Below are 27141 nucleotides of genomic sequence, written 5' to 3' on the forward strand. Positions count from 1 at the left end.
TGCTCAGTTTTCGGTCTTAGAGGCAGCAGAGGCAACACTACATTTTAGTGTTAAATGTATTAACAGATTTAGAAACAATAACAAATTGAAGCCAAACAGCAAACAGTTTTTATTCTTTTCGGATAAAGGATTTGTATGAATAAATAAAAGCTGATCGTTTTAATCACCCCTGCCAGTGTTAAGTGCTTTATCTTATACATGTAAACTCACACATTCTGCTGGAGAGTTTGTACTGTGAAAAACAGATTGCTGTCTGGATTACCAGTTGAAAATAGAATAAAGAAAGCCTCTAAAAATAAACCTATACAGCCATCACCTAAAAGAATTGGTAAGCTGCAATATAATAAAGTTTGGGTTTAACCACTTGCCAACTCCCGCTCACAGTAACTATACTGCAAGCGGGTGGGAGCTGCAGGCACCGTGACGTACCTGACACCCCTGGGGCGTGCAGCAGCGCAGACCCGTGACCGCTGTGTCCACTGGCCGCAGTGATCAGTACCAGCAGCCAGGGTATCATGTGATCACTATAATTGGTCATAGCGATCACATGATTCCAATGTCATGCTGTGATTGGCCCACAGTTTTCACATGGTACCTAGGCCAATCGCAGCACCCCATACCACGTGATTAGCTGTAGCAAATTACAGATCATAATAGTAAGCAAGCTGTCATGAATGAAAATGTACATCTGTAACTCAATATATACCAGTAACACTTATTTATTTTTTTTTTTTTTACAGGAGGTCTTAGGTTATAAAATTGACCATCAAGTATCTGTTTACATAGTAGCAGTATTAGAATACATTTCTGCTGATATATTAAAACTTGCTGGGAATTATGTACGGAATATCAGGCATTATGAAATTACCAAACAAGACATCAAGGTTGCAATGTGTGTGGATAAGGTAAGTGCAGTAGTTCCTTTGTTTGTAAACCAATAAATTTTCTGCTTGTCTGTTTTATTCTACCGGTAGCTTGAATTATGTGCATCCAGGGCACCTCCTTACTATGAATCCTATGTTTGGTCATTATTAATATTTCTGTTATTCCCATACTTGCAAATGAGCAGAGCAGGAGCCTTTGGTTTCCTGTGCTTTAAATATTTGCATGTTTAGGATTAGCAAATTATGGAAATTTGCGGTTTCATCTTTGCATGAATTTTGTGTGTCCAGGGCTCTTCTTCTCTGTGAATCCTGTTAGCAGGTATCACAGTCTGTTGGATCTCCCTGCTTCTTAACCTGCAAATATTCAGGCCATGGAAATAAAAGTCCCCTACTATGCCCATCTGCAAGTATAGGGATATCGGAAATAATATTTATGCTTATTATTCTATGTAGGGCTGATATTTCAGGGGAGAATTGACCCGGACAGCCCTCAATATGGCTGCCCGGTTGATATTACAGAATGTTTAACATTGTTTGTTTTTTGACAGGATTTATCAGGATAATTGATACTCTTCATCATTCTCTCTGCATACATAGTTACATAGTTACATAGTAGGTGAGGTTGAAAAAAGACACAAGTCCATCAAGTCCAACCTATGTGTGTGATTATGTGTCAGTATTACATTACATATCCCTGTATGTTGCGGTCATTCGGGTGATTATCTAATAGTTTCTTGAAGCTATCAATGCTCCCCGCTGAGACCACCGCCTGTGGAAGGGAATTCCACATCCTTGCCGCTCTTACAGTAAAGAACCCTCTACGTAGTTTAAGGTTAAACCTCTTTTCTTCTAATTGTAATGAGTGGCCACGAGTCCTATTAAACTCTCTTCTGCGAAAAAGTTTTATCCCTATTGTGGGGTCACCAGTACAGAATTTGTAAATTGAAATCATATCCCCTCTCAAGCGTCTCTTCTCCAGAGAGAATAAGTTCAGTGCTCGCAACCTTTCCTCATAACTAAGATCCTCCAGACCCTTTATTAGCTTTGTTGCCCTTCTTTGTACTCGCTCCATTTCCAGTACATCCCTCCTGAGGACTGGTGCCCAGAACTGGACAGCATACTCCAGGTGCGGCCGGACCAGAGTCTTGTAGAACGGGAGAATTATCGTTTTATCTCTGGAGTTGATCCCCCTTTTAATGCATGCCAATATTCTGTTTGCTTTATTAGCAGCAGCTTGGCATTGCATGCCATTGCTGAGCCTATCATCTACTAGGACCCCCAGGTCCTTTTCCATCCTAGATTCCCCCAGAGGTTCTCCCCCCAGTGTATAGATTGCATTCATATTTTTGCCACCCAAATGCATTATTTTACATTTTTCTACATTGAACCTCATTTGCCATGTAGTCGCCCACCCCATTAATTTGTTCAGGTCTTTTTGCAAGATTTCCACATCCTGCGGAGAAGTTATTGCCCTGCTTAGCTTAGTATCGTCTGCAAATACAGAGATTGAACTGTTTATCCCATCCTCCAGGTCGTTTATGAACAAATTAAATAGGATTGGTCCCAGCACAGAACCCTGGGGAACCCCACTACCCACCCCTGACCATTCTGAGTACTCCCCATTTATCACCACCCTCTGAACACGCCCTTGTAGCCAGTTTTCAATCCATGTACTCACCCTATGGTCCATGCCAACGCACCTTATTTTGTACAGTAAACGTTTATGGGGAACTGTGTCAAATGCTTTTGCAAAATCCAGATACACCACGTCTACGGGCCTTCCTTTATCTAGATGGCAACTCACCTCCTCATAGAAGGTTAATAGATTGGTTTGGCAAGAACGATTCTTCATGAATCCATGCTGATTACTGCTAATGATATCATTCTTATTACTAAAATCTTGTATATAGTCCCTTATCATCCCCTCCAAGAGTTTACATACTATTGATGTTAGGCTATAACTGGTCTGTAATTCCCAGGGATGTTTTTTGGGCCCTTTTTAAATATTGGTGCTACATTGGCTTTTCTCCAATCAGCTGGTACCATTCCAGTCAATAGACTGTCTGTAAAAATTAGGAACAACGGTCTGGCAATCACCTGACTGAGTTCCCTAAGTACCCTCGGATGCAAGCCATCTGGTCCCGGTGATTTATTAATGTTAAGTTTCTCAAGTCTAATTTTAATTCCGTCCTCTGTTAACCATGTAGGTGCTTCCTGTGTTGTGTCATGAGGATAAACACTGCAGTTTTGGTTACTGAAGCCCCCCGATTCACTTGTGAAGACTGAGGAGAAGAATAAATTCAATACCTTTGCCATCTCCCCATCCTTTGTAACCAGATGTCCTTCCTCATTCTTTATGGGGCCAATATGGTCTGTCCTCCCTTTTTTACTGTTTACATACTTAAAGAATTTCTTGGGATTTTTTTTGCTCTCCTCCGCTATGTGTCTTTCATGTTCTATCTTAGCCATCCTAATTGCACCCTTACATTTCTTATTGCATTCTTTATAAATTCTGAATTCTGAGGATGATCCCTCAACCTTGTATTTGTTGAAGGCCTTCTCCTTTGCTTTTATATGCATTTTTACATTGGAGTTAAGCCATCCAGGATGTTTGTTCGCTCTTTTAAATTTATTACCCAATGGGATACATTGGCTAATGCCCTTATTTAATATGCTCTTAAAGCAAACCCATCTCTCCTCCGTATTCTTTGTTCCTAATATTTTATCCCAATTTATGCCATACATTTTCATATATTTTGATTTAATGTTTTATATGCACATGTCAGTCCTTCCACCTAGTGTAAATGGCAGGCCTTTGCCCTTCAAACTTGTGTACATCCTATTTGGCCAGTGAGGTTACCCATCATGGGTCAATAGGCAGATATAATAGGGAAGTGATTTGCCTGCAATTCCAGAAATGTTGAACTTTAGTTATTCAAGCACTCTAGGTTTTAGTATTCCCAAGATATTCATGAAGACATCTGAAGATATATGCTTTCACTTCATGCAAGTTCATTTACAAAGGGTTTTCACCTGACTGGTATACTTTAAACTGCCAAGCAATAGAATTTACCTTTTAGGAACTGAATGGATGATCTCAAAATATTTTAATCATACTGTACAGGGCACATAGTGGATATTCATAGATCCTGGGGTTTTGTAGGATGCTACCTTAAGATGTTTGGAAACTGGCAAAAGCTTTGCTGGGCATGCACTCTTATAACCCCACCCCGCCCCACTCTGTGTCCTTACTGTTTTTTTTGCTAGTGTCCTTAACCACTTCCCGCCCGCCCTATAGCGGATTGACGTCCGGGAAGTGGTTGTGTTATCCTGACTGGACGTCATATGACGTCCAGCAGGATAACATGCCGCAGCGCGCCCCCGGGGGCGCGCATCGCGGCGATTGGTGGAGCGGTGTGTCAGTCTGACACACCGCTACACTGATCTTGGTAAAAAGCCTCCGGCGGAGGCTCTTTACCACGTGATCAGCCGTGTCCAATCACGGCTGATCACGCTGTCAATAGGAAGAGCCGTTGATCGGCTCTTCCTCACTCGCGTCTGACAGACGCAAGTAGAGGAGAGCTGATCGGCGGCTCTCCTGGCAGGGGGGGTCTGCGCTGATTGTTTATCAGCGCAGCCCCCCCGCAGATCACCCCACTGGACTACCAGGGATGCCACTAGGACCACCAGGGAAGGGGCAACGTGGATGGCCAGGTATGTACCCCATGGCCATCCACATGTGCCCAATCTGTGCCAATCAGTGCCCACAAATGGGCACTGATTGGCACTATTATGCCAAAGATCTGCCCAGCAATGACCAGATCTGCCCAGCAATGCTATATCAGTGCCACCTGTCATTGCCCATCGGTGCCACCTGTCATTGCCCATCGATGCCACCTGTCAGTGCCCATCTGTGCCCATCAGTGCCCACCTATCAGTGCCCATCAGTGCCACACATAAGTACCCATCAGTGCCACCCATATATGCCAATCAATGCCACCTACGAGTGCCCATCAGTGTCGCCTATGTGTGCCCATCGGTGCCACCTATGAGTGCCCATCAGTGCCGCATACCAGTGCCACCTATCAGTGCCCATCAGTGCCACCTATCAGTGCCCATCAGTGCCGCCTATCAGTGCCCATCATCAGTGCCCGTTAGTGCCACCTCATCAGTGCCACCTCATTGGTGCCACCTCATCGGTGCCCATCAGTGCCGCCGTATCAGTGCCCATCAGTGCAGCTATATCAGTGCCCATTATTGAAGGAGAAAGCGTACTTATTTACAAAAAAATTTAACAGAAACAAAGAAAAACTTGTTTTTTTTCGAAATTTTCGGTCTTTTTTTATTTGTTGCGCAAAAAATAAAAACCGCAGAGGTGATCAAATACCACCAAAAGAAAGCTCTATTTGTGGGAACAAAATGATAAAAAAAATTGTTTGGGTACAGTGTAGCATGGCCGCGCAATTGTCATTCAAATTGCAACAGCACTGGTCAAAATTGGGCTGGGCGGGAAGGTGTCTAAGTGCCTGGTATTGAAGTGGTTAAAAGATAGACCTTCTTTCTTTCTCATACATCACGGGACACAGAGCCTCAGTAATTACTGATGGGTTATATAGGGTATCACCAGGTAATTGGACATTGGTCACACCCTAAACAGGAAGTTCAACCCCCTATATAATCCCTCCACTTGCAGGGATACCTCAGTTTTTACGCCAGTGTCTTAGGTGTTGGACGTGTAAAGATGTCCTGTGCTGAGCTCCAAAGGGAATATCCTATATCCTATACTGGGGCAAGCCAGGCGAACCAGATCCATTTCAAAGTGTCCTTTCTAGGCCGAATTGGATGGTACCCGGGCCTCGTGTCCGAAGAAACAAGGTTTTACCTGTAACGCTTCCTCTTTTTAGAGAGATGGACCCCACATTTCAGAAAATGTTTTTTCTAGCCTTATTTCTGGCCGGGTGCTTTACAGGCCCAGAACTGCGGATCCCCCTATCCGTAGGGGGCCCCAGTCTCCGAAGGTTTTTCCAAACGGAGCCCACCGTGAGAGGTGAAGATTGGGTCTGTATAACAGAACCCTGTGGCTGGATAAGGTAAGGGAGATTCCACAGAATTTTTTCATTCTAGTAGGTTTTCTCCTTTAACCACATGCCGACCGGGCCATAGCCGAAAGACGGCCACAGCGCGGTCGGCTTATCCTGGGAGGGCGTCCATGGATGTCCTCCCAGAATGCTGCTCTCGCGCGCCCCCTGGGGCGCGCACCCGAGAACTTCCGTGACCACCGGGTCCAGAGGACCCGGCACATCACTGATCACGGTGAACGGCCGCTAATCGCGGCCGTTTGCCATGTGATCGCTCCGTCAAATGACGGAGCGATCACATGTAAACAAACCGGCGTCATGTCATGATGCCGGTTCCTCCCTCCCCTCTGTGTACCGATCGGTACAGAGGGGGAGGAGCAGGGGAGGGATCGGATGGTAGCAGCGTTGTGGGCTGCATCTGTAGTGCCCACAACGCTGCTCTGTGACAAATACAGTCACATCCATCCATCCCTCCATGCTCAGCCATCCCTCCATACTAAAATACCCCACAATACTCTGCACTACTCGGCACTACTCGGCACTAATCCGCAATACCCCACAATGCTCTGCACTACTCCGCACTACCCCGCACTACCCCGCAATACCCCACAATGCTCTGCACAACTCTGCACAACTCTGCACAACTCTGCACTACTCTGCACTACCCCACAATACTCTGCAATACCCCACAATACCCCACACTACTCTGCAACACCCCACAATACCCCACAATACCCCGCAATACCCCGCAATACCCCACAATACTCCGCAATACTCCACAATACTCCACAATACCCCACAATACCCCACAATACCCCACAATACTCTGCAACAACCCACAATACCCCACAATACTCTGCAACAACCCACAATACTCCGCAACACCCCACAATACCCCACACTACTCTGCAACACCCCACAATACTCTGCAATACCCCACAATACTCCGCAACACCCCACAATACTCCGCAACACCCCGCAATACTCCGCAACACCTCGCAATACTCTTTAATACCCTGCAATACCCCGCAATAGACTGCACTACTCCGCAATACTCTGTACTACTCCGCAATACTCTGTACTACTCCGCAACACCCTGCAATCCTCTGCAACACCCCGCAATCCTCTGCAACACCCCGCAATCCCCTGCAACACCCCGCAATCCCCTGCAACACCCTGCAATACTCTGCAACACCCCGCAATACTCTGCAACACCCCGCAGTACTCTGCAACACCCCACAATACTCTGTCATACCCTGCCATGCGCAGCCATACCCTGCCATGCGCAGCCATACCCAGCCATGCGCAGCCATGCGCAGCCATGCTCAGCCATGCTCGGCCATATTCAGCTGTACTCGGCCTCTGTATGTGGCCAGGCTGTGGAAGTCTCACACATGTGGTATCGCCGTACTCAGGAGGAGTAGGAGAATCTATTTTGGGGTGTCATTTTTGGTATGTACATGCTATGTGTTAGAAATATTGTATAAATGGACAACTTTGTGTTAAAAAAAAAAATGTGTTTTAACCACTTCCCGCCCGCCGGCCATCATACGACGTCCTTGACTTTGTGCGGGGATATCTGAATGATGCCTGCAGCTACAGGCATCATTCAGATATCAGCTTTTTCAGGCGGCGATTCCCTACACCATAAGAATGATCATAGCGGCTGTTCCACTGCTTGATCGTTCTTATGGGAGGCGAGAGGGGACCTCCCCCCCTTCCCGCCGCCCTCCGGTGCTTCTACCGTCTCCCCGCTACGATCGAAGCCAGGATATTTTTATTTTTTTTTTATTTCAGGCTTCCCAGCCTAGAGGTGAGATGTGGGGTCTTATTGACCCCATATCTCACTGTAAAGAGGACCTGTCATGCCATATTCCTATTACAAGGGATTTTTTTCTTTTATAGCTCAAAAAATAAAAAACCCAACGGTGATTAAATAGCACCAAAAGAAAGCTCTATTTGTGTGAAAAAAAGGACAAAAATTTCATATGGGTACAGTGTTGCATGACTGAGTAATTGTCATTCAAAATGTGAGAGCACCGAAAGCTGAAAATTGGTCTGGTTAGGAAGGGGGTTTAAGTGCCCAGTGCATAAAAAACCTATAAACCATGCGCTTACTCCAAAAAAGTCATAGATGTAAGCAGCTAACACAACAAATAGAAAATTTGTAATCATATGTAACCAAGTGTAGCGCTAAAAAATGAGAAAGAGAATATTGCTATACCACATATAATAGCAAAATGAATTGTGAAAAGATAGTGTTTTGTATACTTTGTGAACATTCATACATATAGAACACTTATGTTATAAAGCCTTAGGGTCACCAAAAGTGATAACAAGATGTAAAAATGGCAATAAAGTCCAAAACTGAATGTGCAGGTACGATGAACATAAATTTTGCAATGGTGATAAATTCCAAAACATATACTCGTGAGAGATTTTTGTATGTAATCCAACATGTGCTGACAAACACTTGTGCGAAACCGCCACCTAGGATGACTGGAGGCTTACCAGAAAGTTGGGACCCACCTAGCATACGCTATATGGGTCAAACAGGCTTGGATTGCTCACTGGCAATGAAGGTAGGGAACCAAGGGCTGGTGAATGGTGAAGTTGTAACGTTGCTATCCCAAAGAGGTCTTCTTCATATGGAAGCTTGGACACCAATGGACATTACCCACATGTAATGAAGAAGGGGCTCATAGCGTAATTCCGTAAACCATAAAAAATTTATTAAAAGGAAAAACACTTACATTTCAGAATAAAAAGCGCTTGCAAGTAAAATGGCGGCAGTGGAGTCCTCCCGACGCGTTTCATCATACAAGACTTCGTCTGGGGTACTTGCCCACTGCAGCCAGACTCCTTTATATAGGGACAAGGACCCCTCTGATGAGAATCCAGCTCCCAGGCTTGTTTGCATTGGCACTTCCGGGGTCATCCAAAATGGCGGACCCGAGTGCTTTCCAAGCCTCTCTTTCATGTAATTCAATTCCCATAGGTCTAATGGTGTCATGTGTTTCAAGAGAAGATGTGGTGCTGAGTGCCTTCCAAGCCTCTCTTTCACATGATTCCATTCCCATAGGTCTAATGGTGTCATGTGCTTCAGGAGGAGACATGATGCTGAATGCCTTCCAAACCTCTCTTTCAAATAATTCCATTCCCATAGGTCTAATGGTGTCATGTGCTTCAGGAGGAGACATGATGCAGAGTCCATTCCCATAGGTCTAATGGTGTCATGTGCTTCAGGAGGAGACATGATGCTGAGTGCCTTCCAAGCCTCTCTTTCAAATGATTCCATTCCCATAGGTCTAATGGTGTCATGTGCTTCAGGAGGAGACATGATGCTGAGTGCCTTCCAAGCCTCTCTTTCAAATGATTCCATTCCCATAGGTCTAATGGTGTCATGTGCTTCAGGAGGAGACATGATGCAGAGTCCCGGCGTCCAGAACCTCCCACTTCCACTTGTTACTACCCCTTATGACCTCTTAGTGGGTGTATGGAGGGTTAGGCCGTGACTCTGCGTCACCACATCAGTGACATCCCCCCTAACGTATATTACGATAAAAAACCATGCTCGCGCATGCGCGCGGCGTAGTTCAGCGCGCTCACAAAATCCTAATTATGGATATATTTGATTATCGTGCCTCCCATAGAGTTAATACTGAAGGAGTGTTCGTTGCCTCAGGAAGTGATACTGAAATTGGGGGGTTATTTCTTAGATTAAAGAATGTTATGACCACCGAACTTCATTTACGGTGGGATCTAGCCTTCCTACAACAATACATCATAGAGAAAATGGTTCCCAGAAGCCTCCGCTGGGAAGTACAACCACAACAGGGAGAAACAGACCTGGAGTCGTGGTTTAATTATTTTAATGACACAGGTATCAGTTTTTTAAATTTACTTATTTCCAAGAAAAACAATAAACTTCTCGGTCTTGATAGAGAAATCAAAGAGTTAAAGGATAAACTGTCTGCCCATAAGAACACTATGGAGTATAATACCCTGTCCTCCAATCTCCAGAGCCATCTGGAGAAGGAAGATCGGGACCAAAAACATAAAAAGCAGAGGAAATACTCCAGGGATGTGGGTGATTATAGAGCAAACGCTGTATTTGGGTGGCAAAAACTTCTGAGTACCAGTTCACCTATGGAGGGCGTTACAAACACAGCCGAAGGTAACATACCAATGGGTGCCCCATCAAATGGTAACATACCAATAGGTGCCTCATCAGTGATAACCACTATATCACAACCCAACCCTAAAACAAGCGCCCCTCGTGGCCGCAATACCCTCAGAGGGAGAGATAGACATGATGACGTTCCTCATCTTTCCCAACAGAGGGTATATTATGACAATCCACAGACCCCTAGAAACCCCCAGAGAGGGAGAGGTAACCAAAGGGGCAATATGCGGGGTAGGGGCAACCCTAGAAGCAATACACACCCCCAAAACTATAATTATAACAATCAGTCCTATCAGTCTCCAGCAAGGAGACAAGAGACACGCTCTGATTTTTATCACAGGGATAACTTACATTATCGCTACCCCTCTCCAGTCCCCACATACAATTGTTATACACCCTTGAGAGATGAGTACAGCCCTGAACGTAGGAGGGAGAACTTGGATCACCCTGTATATACACATACTACTAATCATTACAACAATCAGGGTTTTCACGAGGACCGACGCGCAAGGAAATGAGGTCCAGACCAAAGAGAGGCTGCAGAGGGTGGAGGAAATTACAAAGGAGAAAAGAGAAAGAGAACCTGAGTGGCCAGGGTGTCTTTAATCTAAGTTCTCACATCCTAACGAAAGCTGAATTATCTGTACTTGACAAAGGCCTCAAATTCGCCCCAATGAAAAAACTAGATAAATTTCACACATTTATCGATGTGCATAAGTACATACGAAAAATCAACATTCAAAGGTACTTGATTTCTAACCCTGTACGTACAGATTTTCCGGCTGCCACATCTGGAACGGTACATTCAGGACTATCGAATCCTTCTCTTTTCTCCCCTCCTGTACCCACCGCACCGGCAGTAAAAATGTTCAGGGATCTCGTTCTCAGTGATTTATCCAAACTGCCTGTTAAGCGTATTCGAAACTCTCCATTGTCGAAAGAGGGATTGGAATCATTATGCGCACAAAAAAATTTGGTTGTCCGTCACGCGGACAAAGGAGGGGGCATAGTGGTTCTGGATAAGAGCCAATATGAGGAGATGTTTAGAATTTTGAATGAACCTGGTACTTATCAAACACTCCCCAATAACCCCCCAATGCATACAAAAAACAACTTCAACAGCTTATTACCAAGGGTTATGATTTAAAGATTTTTTGTTAAATTGTTTATTTAAGTGGAGAACACGACCCTCATGGGTCAACAGGTACATAGAAATACATGCATCAGATAACACGTCAGGTACAGTATCGTAATACACATTCTTGCATATTTCTTATTAATAGATCAACAACTAACTTGTTATTTCCATAACAGTACATTAATGCTTATAGGACTGTAGCGTGTCATATTGTGGATTCTTAGTAACTATATATCGTCTTTTAGTACTAACTCCCATTGTGCCGGTCCTCTATTTTCTTAATTTATTAAAAGTAGGAAGAATTAGGGGGTGTTGAAAACTGAGTGGAAAGAAAGAAAAGAAAGTATAGCATAGAGGGGAGAAGGGGGCAGGAATGGAGGGACTGGGGGGGGGGGGGAAATCTCGCGAACATGTAGGGTCAAAAAGTCCGTGTTCCTAGATATCTATGATTCTGCTCGTAGGAACCTGGTATCTCAGCATGCACAACCGCACCATCAACGGGTGTCAGCTACTCCTCTCAAAGATTGACCTGCCGCCGAGTATATAAACATCGACCATAGTTGCCATGTTTTAGAGAATGCTTCTTCCCTATGTTGTGCCGTGTGGATAAGGTCTTCCATTTGTCTTATGTCTTCCACCTTCCCCAGCCACATGTCAATGGACGGTGGTATGGTGGATTTCCAGCATAGGGGTATGCAGGCTTTGGCTGCATCTAACAGATGTCGTATGACCGATCGTTTGTATGCCTTATCTGGAGTCTCAGTGGCGTGCAGTAAAAAGAATGCAGGGTCTTTTGTAATTGTCCTGTCGGTGAATAGTTGTACCGTCTCGTGTATTACCCTCCAAAAACGGGAGAGCTTGGGACATGACCAAAATATGTGTAGCAGGGTTCCTTTGTCTTTTTGACATCGCCAGCACACTTCAGACGTAGTAGGAAATATTTTATGTAGTTGTGCTGGGGTCCTATACCACCTGGATAGTATTTTATAATTTGTTTCCTGGGTTTTAGCACAGATGGACGACTTGTGTGTGAAACGTAATATGCGTTGTCTCTGCGTGTGGTTGAAACTGTAGTCTAGCTCCTCTTCCCATTTGGTTAAACCCGGGGGTATGTAGTCCGTGGGGGTGTATTCAGAAGACTATACATCAATGAGATTGTATGTGGTAAGGTGCCCGTGTCAGTACAAAGTTCTTCTAGAGTCGTAAGTCCTTGGTTAGCGTCTGTGGGGGGTGGGATGGAATGCAGGAAGTGACCTAGTTGGAGTGTCCGCATAAAGTCTAGACGGAACCTCCCTAGTGGGTTAGAGAGCTCCTCGTATGTTCTCCAGCGTCCTCCCGAACTGAAATGGGAGGCCATATGTATACCTGCTTCCCCCAATTTCAGGAAAACTCTATCCTGTAGTCCTGGCGTGAATAGAGGGTGTCCTATAATTGGATAGAGGGGCGAGTTTCGGGATGAGATGTTTGGATTAGAAGTTAGTTTAGCACAGATTCGGGCAGTGTTGCCTATCAGAGGATGTCGTTTAAGTTCTATTGGTAGGCTTTGATAACACCACGGGGTACCACCCAACGGAATTGTGGTGAGGGATTGCTCTAGTTGGGTCCATAGTTTGGTCTCTTTATGTCTACGCCAATCTATGAGTCTTCCCAAGTGTAGCGCTTGGTGATACGCGCGTATATCGGGTAGTGCCAACCCCCCATATGACTTGGGGAGGACAAGTAACTTAATTGGCAGTCTGGGTCTTTTCTTAGCCCAGACAAAGTCAATAAATATTGTTTGTATCTGTTTAAAAAATCCGCGGGGCATACGTATTGGGATGGCCTGCATTAGATATAGTATTTTTGGTAATATGGACATCTTCAGAATGTTGCAGCGCCCCAACCAGGAATGTAGACCTGATTGCCATGTGTTTAGCAGTGTTTTTATATTTGTCAGTAGTGGCGGAAAATTAGATTTGTATAGATTCGACACTGTTTGGGGGATATATGTACCCAGATATTTTAGAGCTTGGTCTGTCCACTTCAGTTTAAAACTGGCTTTAAGAGATGTGAGTAGCGATGGAGGGATACCTACACCCATGGCTACTGATTTGGCCAGGTTAATTTTCAGGAAGGCCAGGGATCCATATATGGAAAATTCCTTTAGTAGGTTTGGAAGAGAAATAACTGGGTTTGTTAATGAGAACATCAAGTCGTCTGCATATGCAGATATCTTATACTGAGTGTTAGCTATGGTGATTCCGGAAATGTCCGGGTTTAATCTAATATGGCAGAGGAATGGTTCCAGTGATAATGCAAAGAGAAGGGGCGAAAGCGGGCACCCTTGCCGAGTGCCATTCGAGATTTGAAAGGAGTCTGACATTACGCCGTTAACCCTAACTCTAGCAGTCGGTGCGGTATAGACTGCCGAGATCCAATTTAGCATAGTGTTCCCTAGGCCAATGTGTCTTAACGTTGTGAGCATAAACGACCAGTTTACCCGATCAAATGCCTTTTCAGCATCTGTACTGAGCAAGACCATCGGTGTGTCCGTCATTGTGGCGTTATAGAGTAAGTTTAGGACTTTAGTAGTATTGTCCCTCGCCTCTCTGGTAGGAACGAAGCCTACTTGATCCAGGTGAATCAAGTTGGGTATATGTTGTTGTAATCTCGTCGCCAAAATTTTTGTGAATAGTTTCAGGTCCGTGTTCAGTAAGGAAATTGGACGGTAGCTGCCGCACTGGGTTGGGTCTTTATCTTCTTTATGAATTACTGTTATTTGGGCTTGTAATGTGTTGTTATGTAGTAAACTCCCTTTACCTAGGTCGTTGAAGAGGTTGGTCAAGTGTTGTCCTAATGCTGGGAGCAGCGTCTTGTAATATTGGATTGTAAAACCGTCAGGGCCCGGGGCTTTCCCTTGCTTGGTGTTTTTAATTGCCATTTGTATGTCTGTTAATGTTATGGGTTCGTCTAGTAGGTCACGCGTCTCAGTCGCTAAAGAGGGCATTTTGGAGTCTGCTATATATTTTGCAATATTCTCTGGGGAAGGTTGAGTCATGTTTAGATTGTATAGATTTTCGGAATACGGCCTAAATTCTTGTGTGATTTGTTCTTTGTCCCGTGGGAGAGTTAATGTGTGGGATGTATGATGCCATGTTCTGTGATTTTAGAGATTGGGCCAATAGTCTTCCACACTTGTTACCAGATTCGTAAATCTTTTTGCAGGAAATCTGGAGAGCCGCCTTAGCCTTGTACTGGAGCAGGTCTGTTATTTGCATACGTATCGTGTCTAATTCGCTACCTAGTGGTCTGGACGGTGCCATTTTGTGGGCATATTCTAGTTTATGGAGTTTGTCAAATAGTGTTGATAATTGTGCTGTCTTTTGTTTTTTCAGTCTTGCCCCATGTTTGATAAGCACTCCACGGATCACCGCTTTGTGTGCTTCCCATATTAGTCCACTATCTCCGTCTTCTAAAGTGTTGGTGTGGAAGTAGTGTGAGATTTCTTTCGTGATGTCTGCTACTATGTCTGGGTCTTGGAGAAGACTTTCATTTAGTCTCCATGGTTTTCTTTGTCCTTTGAAAAAGTCAGTAAGGTCATATTGCATGGTAACTGGAGCGTGGTCAGACCATGTAATGGATCCAATGGCGTGTCTTTAACCGCTCGAAGTTGGTTGTGTGGCACTAGAAAGAGATCAATGCGCGAATATACCTGGTGTGGGCGAGAGAAAAAGGTGTAATCTCGTTCCCCAGGGTGAAACAGGCGCCAGGTATCTATCAGCTGTGCTGCATGAAGGGCCGAAAGCATCTCTCTACGAGTGCCACGTGTGATAGAGGATGTGCCTGTCGATGTATCTTCTGCTGGGATCAAGGGGATGTTGATATCCCCTCCTACGATCAATTGGCCCTCAGAAAAATTCTGTAGTATTTTTAAGTGTTTTTTCATGAATGTATCTTGGTGTTCATTAGGGACGTAAAAATTTGCTATGGTCACTTTGGCGCCGCCTATCAGGCCTTTCAGGAAAAGGAACCTGCCCGCCGGGTCTGTCTTTTTGTCTACTAGCGTCCATGGTACTGATGCGGATATCTGAATAGATACTCCTCTGGATTTAGCTTCTACATGGGTGGAGTGATATACTGTCGGGTAATATCTGTTTTTCAGTATTGGGAATTTGTTTTCTCTGAAATGCGTCTCCTGAATTAATACTATATCAGCCTTCATGTATCTCATGTCGTTTAGTAACATTCTCCGTTTTTCTGGGACATTAAGCCCCTTTGCATTGAGGGTGACAATCTTGAGAACCCCCATGTTCGCAAGACTATAGTACGGATATAGAGGGGAAGAAAGGGGAAGGGGGAGGAAAGGAAGGGAAAGAGAAGTGGTAGACTAGTAAGGAAAGAGGTTCAGATTAGGGTAAAGACCACTCTAAAGTTGTAAGGGGTGTCGTGGAGACGAATCTCCCACTCCGCCCAATCCAATGAGTGGTTAACTGCTATATAGCTGAAGATTACTTCAATGCCCACCAGAATACCTGGTTGGTGGCGTTTTCCTAATTGGGGAGGTGTCTAGCAAGGACCTCGGGAGGAGGGCTATGTCCTCCCCGAGCCCTCGGATCAAAAGATGGAAAAATGAAAATGGCACTCTGAGCATAACATATTCTGTCTCTAGTGTCGGACTTAAAACTACATATATGAAAATATATATATGTGTATGCGCTCTGGGCAGCATGAGCGCTGTTGTGGTCATCTTATTCAACTTATTAACGTTCAAAACGAAACAGAACCATATCATACGCTGAGGACTACATTTACTGGTTGGTTTGCGAAATGTACTGAACTGAGTGTACCCTTCATAATTGTGGTGGTGGTGATAATAGTACACAGCTGGCATACATCAACATACTTCTTTATGTGTTGTTTTACTGGCGGTGGCTGTAGGCAACCTTCCAACAGTGCAATGACTATCAGTGAGGACACATGCAGCAGGGACAATAAGCTGAGTTCTCTCTGGGGTCCCACTGCAGTCAGAGTCCCGCACAGCCCTTCGTCCAGTCAACACATCCATTACACTCTCCCCGTGTCTTGGTTTTAGCTGTCATCTATCTACCACGTACAAGAGCCATCTCACTGAATACTTCTGCTGACACTGACTATCAGTATCTCTAGATTCATCCCCCCCCCCCACACCACCAAACCCCCAGCCGGGGGCTCACGTGAGACCTCTGAGCAGTCGCCGGTCTCTTAAGAAAAACTGATATCATATTATACATAACAAAAGTTCTTGCGTTGTAGTATCATTCCCCATACCGCCTCTAATGTGCATCCGGTCAAGCGTGCAGAGTCAGGGGTGTTATCTCTCCTCTTCGCGCCCGCTCCAGCGTGGGGACGAGGGAGAAAGGGAGGGGGGGAGAGACCCCCCTCCCGAGGCATTGCAGCCACACAGATAGCTGCTCCGGCAAGGGAAGGGGAGGAGGGCGGTAAGGCGTGTGCTAATCAGTTCCCCATCGCCAGTTACCGCAAGATGCCCCCCGTCCTTGAATTATCTATCACTGTGTCCAACAGGGACAGGCTGCATGAACAGGATGTATAAAGAAAAAATAAATGGACTTCTCCGGTAGTCTCATGCCAGTCTTATTCTATGACCGGGAGGGTTGAGAGGGGGGGGTAGAGGACAGCACCGTGCTCAGTATATGGGATATCTGGAAAATCGCACACTACTTGGGTAGGGCAGTAATATAAACTGTTCAGGAGACATATGATTAGCAAACCTGATACTCAGCATTAACTTGTAGTCAGCGTGGATGAAAGGCAGTCACTTTGTGAAAAGCTGTTGTAATAATACCTTCAGGACTCACGTGCTCCGTTCTCTGGTCTGGCACGGGACCTTCCCCGGGATCTCTGTGAGCGGGTGGTCTGGTTGTTTCTGCTCAGGATCGTCCCGGACGACCGGTCGCACGTGGGATCCTTATCAGCCAATTTGTAATCTGTATCGGTTCTGCCCCCATGAATTCGAAAAGGGCTGGAAGGTCAGCTGGTGTGCGTAGTGTAAAATAGGCTCGGTCTGTGCGGAAGGTCACCGCGAGTGGGTAACCCCATCTGTATGTGCAACCATGACTTCTTGCCAGCTCTAGGATGGGCTTCAGTATGGCGCGGCGCTGCAGCGTGGCCCTTGATAGATCCGGGAGTATTTGAATATGTGCTCCGTCAAAGTCAATCTCTCCCTGGTCCCAGGCTTTCCTGAGTAAGGTCTCCTTCTGTGCGAAGCGATGCATGCGGCACAAGACGTCCTGAGGCCTAGCGGGGTCTGTAGGCCTGGGGCCCAGGGTGCGGTGGATCCTGTCTATTTCCAGGTGTGGTGTGGGGTGGCCTAGCAGGCTCTGAAAGATCGCCGCCGCCGTCGCCGCCAGATCCTCCGGTCCCGTGGCCTCTGGAATTCCCCGCAGCCGCAGGTTGTTACGGCGGCTACGGTCCTCCAACTCCTCCAAATGGAGCTGCATGTCCCGTGATTCTAGGAGATGGGTCTGCTGTGCATGCTCCAGAGCCGTCAGCCTCTCATCTAGGGTGGATAATCTATGTTCTCCAGAGGTGACCCGGTTCTCTACTAAGTGTAAGTCCTCTCGCACCTCTTGGATGTCTTTCCTGTGCGCCTCCTCTATCCTCGAAATCATGGTCTCAAAGTCCGCTCTCGTGGGGAGGGCCTCCAGGTCTGCTCTTGTGGGGAGAGCCCTGAGCATGCTACGGAGGTCATCTTCCAGGATGTTCTGGTTTCCCGGGTTGCTCTCCGACTCCGTGCAGAATAAGGCTGGTGTGCCCGTGAGGGGTATGGGCGCCGGGGCCTGTGTCGGCAAAGCCATCCGGGAGTCGGTGAGAGATGGAGGTATGCGGGATCCACGTGGCGGGACTGCTATGGCGCCGGGGGATAGGTCTGCCTGACCTCTGAAAAAGTGTGGAATCCCCGGTTGTGTGGTCCGGTGGTGGGCTCCCCGGGAAGTCGATCTCGTCCTGTACCTTTTGGGGTCGCTCATAACGTGCTCACTGCATAGAATTGATGGTTTTAGATCCTAATAGGCCGGGTTGGACAGGGAGCTCCTCCAAAGCACGTCTTTACTCGGCCATTGCTAAGCCACGCCCCCATGATTTAAAGATTTTGAATAAAAAAGAAAGGGCATTTCTGGTCCCCACAGTTCCCAGGATCCCTACCATATACTATTTACCCAAAATACATAAAAACCCTACATGTCCACCCGGTAGACCTATTGTCAGTGGTATCAATTCCATTACGGCAAGAATTGGGAAGTACATCGACTTTTACCTTAAACCGCTAGTGAAACGTACACCCTCCTACCTTAAAGACACCGGTTCCACTATTAGACTCCTAGAGGAGGTCAATATACAGGAAGGATCCATTATGGCCACTGCTGACGTGGCATCCTTGTACACGTGTATAGCCCATGAGAAGGGTATAGATGCAGTCAAACATTTTCTCCATCGTGAACAGTCCCTTGCAACTTTTCAATGTGATTATATAATCGAATTGTTGGACTTCGCAACCAGACATAACTACTTCTGGTTTAACCAGAACTACTACCTGCAACAACGGGGAGTGGCAATGGGTGCCAAGTTCGCACCTAGCCTTGCGAACTTGTTTATGGCCAAGTGGGAGGAGGATGTCGTCTATGCCCACGGGACCACTTCGTTGGTTCTGTGGGCTAGGTACATAGACGACATTTTCCTCCTGTGGAATGGCTCTTTTGAGACACTCGAACAATTTTTCGAGTGTCTGAATTCTAATGACAGGGGCATCTCCCTTTCATATGAGGCCAGCAGGACCAAGATACATTTCCTGGACTTGGAGATAGAAATAGTAGACAGAAAATTTAAATTTAACACCTACTTTAAGCCCACTGACCGTAATGGTTTTATTCCCACCACCAGTTGCCATCATAGATCCTGGTTAAGTGCTGTTCCTCGCAGCCAATTTCTCAGGCTCCGTAGGAACTGCACGGACACGGAATTATTTATCACACAAGCAGGTGTCCTTAAACAAAAATTTATAGACAAAGGGTATGACAACGCCAACCTGGATTTTGAGATCCAGAGAGCCATGAATATTGAAAGGAAAACTTTACTCGAGGTAAAGCCAAAAAAAGAACCGGATGAAAAGTTTAAATGGGCAATGATAACATCTTTCTCAACCCAGCACAAACAAATTAAAAGAATTGTAAAAAAACACTGGGATGTCTTGAGACATGATAACATTCTGGGCGGGTCATTGCCAGAAGAGGCCAAGATTATATTTAGGGGAGCACCATCTTTACAGGGTCAGATAGCCCCCAATGTTATAAATCCACCATCCCGGCCTTCTTTTTTCCATAACATGACAGGCTTTTACCGTGTAGAAAATGTGTGGTATGTTTGCACCATAACCTGGAAGGACGTAAAGTCACAGAATTCACATCCACAGTCACGGGGAAAAGATATACAGTGAAATCTTTTTGCATGTGTAGTACCAAATACATAGTATATCTTATCACATGCCCTTGTCGTAGACAATACATTGGTCGTACCACCAGAACGTTTACAACAAGGGTAGGGGAACATATTGCTCTAATCAAAGGCAGGGACTCTAAGCATACGGTACCCAGACATTACAAGCAATATCATAATAGTAACCCCACTGGTTCACAATTTGTCATTATAGACAAATACGTCCCACCGTGGAGGGGGGGGGGGCAAAATCAGAGGGGTCTCTCGCCTTGAAATGTTCTGGGCGTATGAACTACAGACCTTTTTTCCTCAAGGCATGAACGTGGAAGTAGATGTTAATGCCTTTATAAACGAGTCTTGACAGATTTATCATGAGATAGGAAACATCAACTTCCGTTTAGGAGTACTAATATCTAGGGTGTATATTATGTCTGATGCTTTTTACATGCATGTGCCTTTCCATCTGTTACACATTATTTTATTATTATTATGATTATATTTACTTTATTTTGACAATTGGGTAGTTATTATTAAAGTATTGTCTTTTTTGAAGTAATACAATATGAGCTATATGGGGACATAGAGTGAGTCAAGAGATGGAATAATTAATTGTCCATCTCTTCTCTCTCCTGCTGAGAATCCATCTTCTTCATATTTTCTTCATTTTTTTCGTTTTCATGGACTCCTCTATCATCTTTGAATGAAGTCCTGATCGTGTTTAGTTCACCCATTAATGCACACTCATTGCGTACACTTTGAAGGCCGGTCTGGGGATTACATCATTTCCGGCCCTTTTCCCCTCTCTGCAGGTCACTTCCTGGTGTGATCGAACGGAGACCGGAGGTGATGTACGCATGCGTCGTTTTTTGATGACGTCACCGCGCTGGACCACGCCGCGCGCATGCGCGAACGCGGTCTCTATTAGACTATGGGGGATGTGATTGAGGTTGAGACGCACAGTTGTGACCTCGCCCTTCATTGATGTCACCGCGCTGAACTACGCCGCGCGCATGCGCGAGCGTGGTTTTTTTATCGTAATATACGTTAGGGGGGATGTCACTGATGTGGTGATGCAGAGTCACGGCCTCCCCCTCCACTAAGAGGTCATAAGGGGTAGTAACAAGTGGAAGTGGGAGGTTCTGGACGCCGGGACTCTGCATCATGTCTCCTCCTGAAGCACATGACACCATTAGACCTATGGGAATGGAATCATTTGAAAGAGAGGCTTGGAAGGCACTCAGCATCATGTCTCCTCCTGAAGCACATGACACCATTAGACCTATGGGAATGGAATCATTTGAAAGAGAGGCTTGGAAGGCACTCAGCATCATGTCTCCTCCTGAAGCACATGACACCATTAGACCTATGGGAATGGACTCTGCATCATGTCTCCTCCTGAAGCACATGACACCATTAGACCTATGGGAATGGAATTATTTGAAAGAGAGGTTTGGAAGGCATTCAGCATCATGTCTCCTCCTGAAGCACATGACACCATTAGACCTATGGGAATGGAATCATGTGAAAGAGAGGCTTGGAAGGCACTCAGCACCACGTCTTCTCTTGAAACATATGACACCATTAGACCTATGGGAATTGAATTACATGAAAGAGAGGCTTGGAAAGCACTCGGATCCGCCATTTTGGATGACCCCGGAAGTGCCAATGCAAACAAGCCTGGGAGCTGGATTCTCATCAGAGGGGTCCTTGTCCCTATATAAAGGAGTCTGGCTGCAGTGGGCAAGTACCCCAGACGAAGTCTTGTATGACGAAACGCGTCGGGAGGACTCCACTGCCGCCATTTTACTTGCAAGCGCTTTTTATTCTGAAATGTAAGTGTTTTTCCTTTTAATAAATTTTTTATGGTTTACGGAATTACGCTATGAGCCCCTTCTTCATTACATGTGGGTAATGTCCGTTGGTGTCCGAGCTTCCATATGAAGAAGACCTCTTTGGGATAGCAACGTTACAACTTCACCATTCACCAGCCCTTGTTTCCCTACCTTCATTGCCAGTGAGCAATCCAAGCCTGTTTGACCCATATAGCGTATGCTAGGTGGGTCCCAACTTTCTGGTAAGCCTCCAGTCATCCTAGGTGGCGGTTTCGCACAAGTGTTTGTCAGCACATGTTGGATTACATACAAAAATCTCTCACGAGTATATGTTTTGGAATTTATCACCATTGCAAAATTTATGTTCATCGTACCTGCACATTCAGTTTTGGACTTTATTGCCATTTTTACATCCTGTTATCACTTTTGGTGACCCTAAGGCTTTATAACATAAGTGTTCTATATGTATGAATGTTCACAAAGTATACAAAACACTATCTTTTCACAATTCATTTTGCTATTATATGTGGTATAGCAATATTCTCTTTCTCATTTTTTAGCGCTACACTTGGTTAAGTGCCCAGTGGTCAAGTGGTTAAGGTAAATGCATGTTATGCCTATTGTCGCCACCGGGGGCTGCCAAGAGCACATACCTTCTCATGCTGATGTCTGTCTCAGTGTTTCACGCTGCACAAGCTCCTCCAGCCGAGCTCCAGGTAGGATGGGATGGGGGGTTCTCCTCTGGATATTCCCCCCAGAATAGGGGGAGGCCGCAGGTGGTCTGTGAGGCGGTAATATACCGCACTTTCACCGCCGTCGCCATTTGCCACGTGCAGGCCCCATCACTGCCGGCCTCTCTCCTTCCTGCTACGATCGAAGCCAGGATCTTTTTTTTTTTTTTTTTTTTTTTTTTTTAATTTCAGGCTTCCCAGCCTAGAGGTGAGATGTGGGGTCTTATTGACCCCATATCTCACTGTAAAGAGGACCTGTCATGCCATATTCCTATTACAAGGGATGTTTACATTCCTTGTAATAGGAATAAAAGTGATCAAAAAAAATTTTTTTTGGAAAAAAGTGTCAAACTAAAATAAATAAAGTAAAATGAACAATAAAAAAAAAAAAAAAATTTTAAAGCGCCCCTGTCCGTGTGCTCGCATGCAGAAGCCAATGCACACGTAAGTCCCGCCCACATATGAAAACGGTGTTCAAACCACACATGTGAGGTATCGGTGCGAACGTTAGAGCGAGAGAAATCATTTTGGCCCTAGACCTCCTCTGTAACTCAAAACATGTAACCAGTAAAAAATGTTAAAGCGTCGCCTATGGGGATTTTTAAGTAGCGAAGTTTGGCGCCATTCCACGAGCGTGTGCGATTTTGAAGGGTGACATGTTGGGTATCTATTTACTCGGTGTAACTTCATCTTTCACATTATGCAAAAACATTGGGCTAACTTTACTGTTTTTGTTTTTTTTTAAAGCACAAAACTGTTTTTTTTCCCAAAAAAAAGCGTTCAAAAAATTGCTGCGCAAATACCGTGCAAGATAAAAAGTTGCAACAACCGCCATTGTATTCTCTAGGGTCTTTGCTAAAAAAAAACATATATATAATATTTTGGGGTTCTATGTAATTTTCTAGCAAATAAATGATGATTTTTACATGTAGGAGAGAAATGTCAGAATTGGCCTGGGTGCTCCAGAACGCCTGGAGGTGCTCCGTGCATGTTGGGTCTTTGTATGTGGCCACGCTGTGTAAAAGTCTCACACATGTGGTATCGCCATACTCGGGAGTAATAGCAGAATGTGTTTTGGGGTGTAATTTGTGGTATGCATATGCTGTGTGTGAGAAATAACCTGCTAATATGACATTTTTGTGGAAAAAAAAAAAAGAAAAAAAAAAATCTTGATTTTGCAAAGAATCGTGGGAAAAAATTACAACTTCAATAAACTCACCATGCCTCTTACTAAATACCTTGGAATGTCTTCTTTCCAAAAAGGGGTCATTTGGGGGGTATTTGTACTTTTCTGGCATGTTAGGGTCTCAAGAATATAGATAGGCCATCAGTATTTTAGGTATGATCAATTTTCAGATATTGGCACCATAGCTTTTGGACTCTATAACTTTCACAAAGACCAAATAATTTACACCGATTTGTACTTATTTTTACCAAAGATATGTAGCAGTATAAATTGTGGCCAAAATTTACGAAGAAAAATTACTAAACTTGCTAAATTTTATAACAGAAACAAAGAAAATTTCATTTTTTTACCGAATTTTCAGTCTTTTTTCTTTTATAGCGCAAAAAATAAAAAACCCAACGGTGATTAAATAGCACCAAAAGAAAGCTCTATTTGTGTGAAAAAAAGGACAAAAATTTCATATGGGTACAGTGTTGCATGACTGAGTAATTGTCATTCAAAATGTGAGAGCACCAAAAGCTGAAAATTGGTCTGGTTAGGAAGGGGGTTTAAGTGCCCAGTGGTCAAGTGGTTAAGGTAAATGCATGTTATGCCTATTGTCGCCACATTTGTGGAACATGATTTGGTGGTATCCCAAATTTAGGCCCATGCTTGGGAATCCAATTCTGTATCAAGGTCTGATGCCTATTTTTCGGTATAGGCGGGGAGCCGCTGGGACAGGGGTGAAAGAAATAGCAAATAAAGGAAGGAGATCATGCCAAGGATGTGTGGGTCAGAAGCGCATTTAGACTCTTAATATATGGGTATTCTGGGGCCTTCAGGGTGCATTGATTTGTAGGAAGTGTTTTATTTGTCGGTGTCAAAGTTTGGTGTGCGGGAGTTCTTTTTATTGTTGTAGTTCAATGAAGGGTTTCACCCCCGCTCTAATTTACCAGGTGTTGCACTTTAGTGAAATTTTTATCATTCCATTCATGGTATGCTGAGGGGTCTGAGAGGTTTAGAGGAAATGCAGGATTATAGGTGAAATCCATGAGGGGTTTGTGTGGAGAGGGGTATGGGTGACCGCATCCCAGACTCTTAAGCTAAATCTTGGTAATGGGATTAGTAATAAAGCGTCTGTCCGAAGGGAGGATCCAGAATAGATTGTCGACCCGTACAGGGTCACAGCTCAACACTTCCAAGGAGACCCAGATAAATTCCCTGGATTTAATTCAGGTTAAAGGGGTTGTAAAGGTAAAAATTTTTTCACCTTAATGCATTATATGCATTAAGGTGAAAAAACTTTTGACAATACCGCCGCCCCCAGCCCCCCCCGTTTTACTTACCTGACACCTCGAATCTCCGCTGCTCGTTCCCGTCATCTCTATTGCAGCTCAGCCTGGTCGCTGATTGGCTGCAGTGGATGGATTGAAAGCAGCGCAGCCATTGGCTCGCGCTGCTGTCAATCACATCCGATGACGCGGCGCGCCGGGGGGCGGGGCCGAGTGATACAGTGAGCGGCTATAGCTGCCGGCTGTATCACGGGAGCGCGCCTGCAATAACTAACCACCATGCAAGGGAGCTCGCATTAAGGTGGTTAGTTCTTGCGGGGAGGAGCTGAAACAGCCGCCGAGGGACCCCAGAAGAGCAGGTTCGGGGCCACTCTGTGCAGAACGAGCTGCACAGTGAAGGTAAGTATGACATGTTAGTTATTTAAAAAAAAAAATAAAATTACCTTTACAACCCCTTTAATGTATTCCTTGTTTCCAGTGCAGACTCTTCTCGACCACTCCGCAAAATAGAGGAAGAGAAGAAATCGGAGATTCTCATTGCACCAATCTGGCCCAGAAGAACATGATACACACATAAACTTCTGGCAGAGGACCCCTGGCCTCCTCTAAACAAGCCCAGTTCAGTGCTTTTCCCCTGTGTGGGCTGAGCTACAGGGGAAATTGACACTATTTGATGACATCACAGCTGGGGCACACTCAGTTTTACAGCATGGCTTAGCCTTCCTAGCGGTAATGGGGTTATGTGTTGGCCAAGTGGCTCTGGCACTGCTGTGATCTCTAGGGTATGGTGAGTTGGTGGCCCAATCTCAACGTGTTTATGGCTGCTTCTTGGGATCCCCTGCTGGTTTCCTAGGCATAATCCCTGCTGATGACTGGGTTTGCATATGTACTGATTTCTTTGGCCTACTCAATAGGATTTCTTTCCATTTAACAGATGAGTTCTTTCCTTCCTCCCTGTCTTGTCTACAAGATCCTTACATGGCTGTGTGTGACCTATTTTGATGGGAAATGATAGCTTCAGTCCCGGGCCGGAGTTGTTCAGGGGTTTTCACTACAACCTCTTTTTCGCTTTTAAAGGAGGGAGGGGGATCTGTCTTGTCTTGGGCCTTGGGACCTAAATTCTTTGGTGTGGCTATGCTAGCTCAAGATGGTATCCATCTGTTTCATGGTGGCCTCGCTTCATCTGGGGGAGCCGTGGTCTCCATGGACCTCAAGGATAAGTATTTACATGCTCCAGTCTGGGCTGGACTCCAGAGATTTCTGCACTTGTGGTAGAGGGCGCTTGGTAACAACTTTTGGTCTAGCCTTGCCCCTCAGGTCCTGATGTTACTGAGACGATGAGGGCTTGCTGTGGTAGGCTATCTGGATGATGACCTCCTCAGAGTAGAGTCTCATTCTCTGCTGCTGGACAACGTGGCTCACCAAGTGCACTCTACGAGAGTTTGGCTGGGTTCTGCACTTATTTGAATGTCTGCTCTGAACCTTGTTCTCTTGGTTCTTCAGAAGCCTCCCTTTGAGAGTATTGGGGATCTTACCTTGATATCTCTCTCCCAGAAGGTCACCTTTTTGTTTGCTGTCACTTCACATGCCATGTGTCAGAGCTGGCAGTCTTGTCCTGTTTGTCTCCCTCTTTGGGTATACTCGAGGACAAGCCGGTTCTCCTTCTGTGTCCCTCCTCCCTCAGTAGGTGGTTTCCGATTTGCACCTAAAAGAGGTGCACCTCTCCTCCCTTCCTTGTGTTCACGCCCTTCACATCCCATGAAAGTTGCACTGCACCCCTTGGATGTGGTTCAGAAGGTTTGTGTGTATCTGTTTGCTAAGGCCTCCCTCCGGAGGTCGGATTCTTCTTGTGAATGGCCCATGTAATGCTTGGTGGCTTTCTCAGCTAATTCTTCTTGGTTGATCAGGCAGACTGTTGTCCAGGCTTTTCCCGTTGAGGGTCAGTCTCCTTCCTTCCCCATTGTGGCACATTCCACCAGGATGATTAGTATCTCTTGGGCTTTCAGACATTGGGGGCATCTATGTCTCAAGTTTGCAAAGCAGCTAACTGGTTGTCTGTGCACACCTTTACCAAGTTTTACCAAGTTGATGTTTTGGCATCTTGGGATGTTTTGCGGCCGCATGGTTTTGCAGGTGGCTGTTACCGTGTTTCCCCAAAAATAAGACTTAAGTCTTATGTTAATTTTGGCTACAAAAAACACACCGGAGCTTATTTTCAGGGGATGTCTTATTTACGGTATGTACAATAATCTACATGTATTCAAGTACAGTCATGTTATCCTCTTCTGGAACATTGTCATAACTCCCCAAACCCCAATTTCCGGCCTGATTTTCTTGCATCTCCATTGACTTTTGAACCATTGGGCCTA

The 27141-nt window shown here is 45.2% G+C and overlaps 1 protein-coding gene across 1 annotated transcript in view; it reads left to right on the forward strand.

Moving 5' to 3' along the window:
- The window catches only part of SOS1 (SOS Ras/Rac guanine nucleotide exchange factor 1), a 519460-nt gene that overhangs the window by 139632 nt on the left and 352687 nt on the right, over positions 1-27141 (forward strand). The window contains exon 4 of the mRNA XM_073627668.1: positions 741-905. Within this exon, the coding sequence (XP_073483769.1) occupies positions 741-905 (165 nt within the window). The remainder of the gene's footprint in view (positions 1-740; positions 906-27141) is intronic.

The sequence above is a fragment of the Aquarana catesbeiana genome, linkage group LG04 (genome assembly GCF_042186555.1).
Source record: "Aquarana catesbeiana isolate 2022-GZ linkage group LG04, ASM4218655v1, whole genome shotgun sequence".
Taxonomy (NCBI): Eukaryota; Metazoa; Chordata; class Amphibia; order Anura; family Ranidae; genus Aquarana; species Aquarana catesbeiana.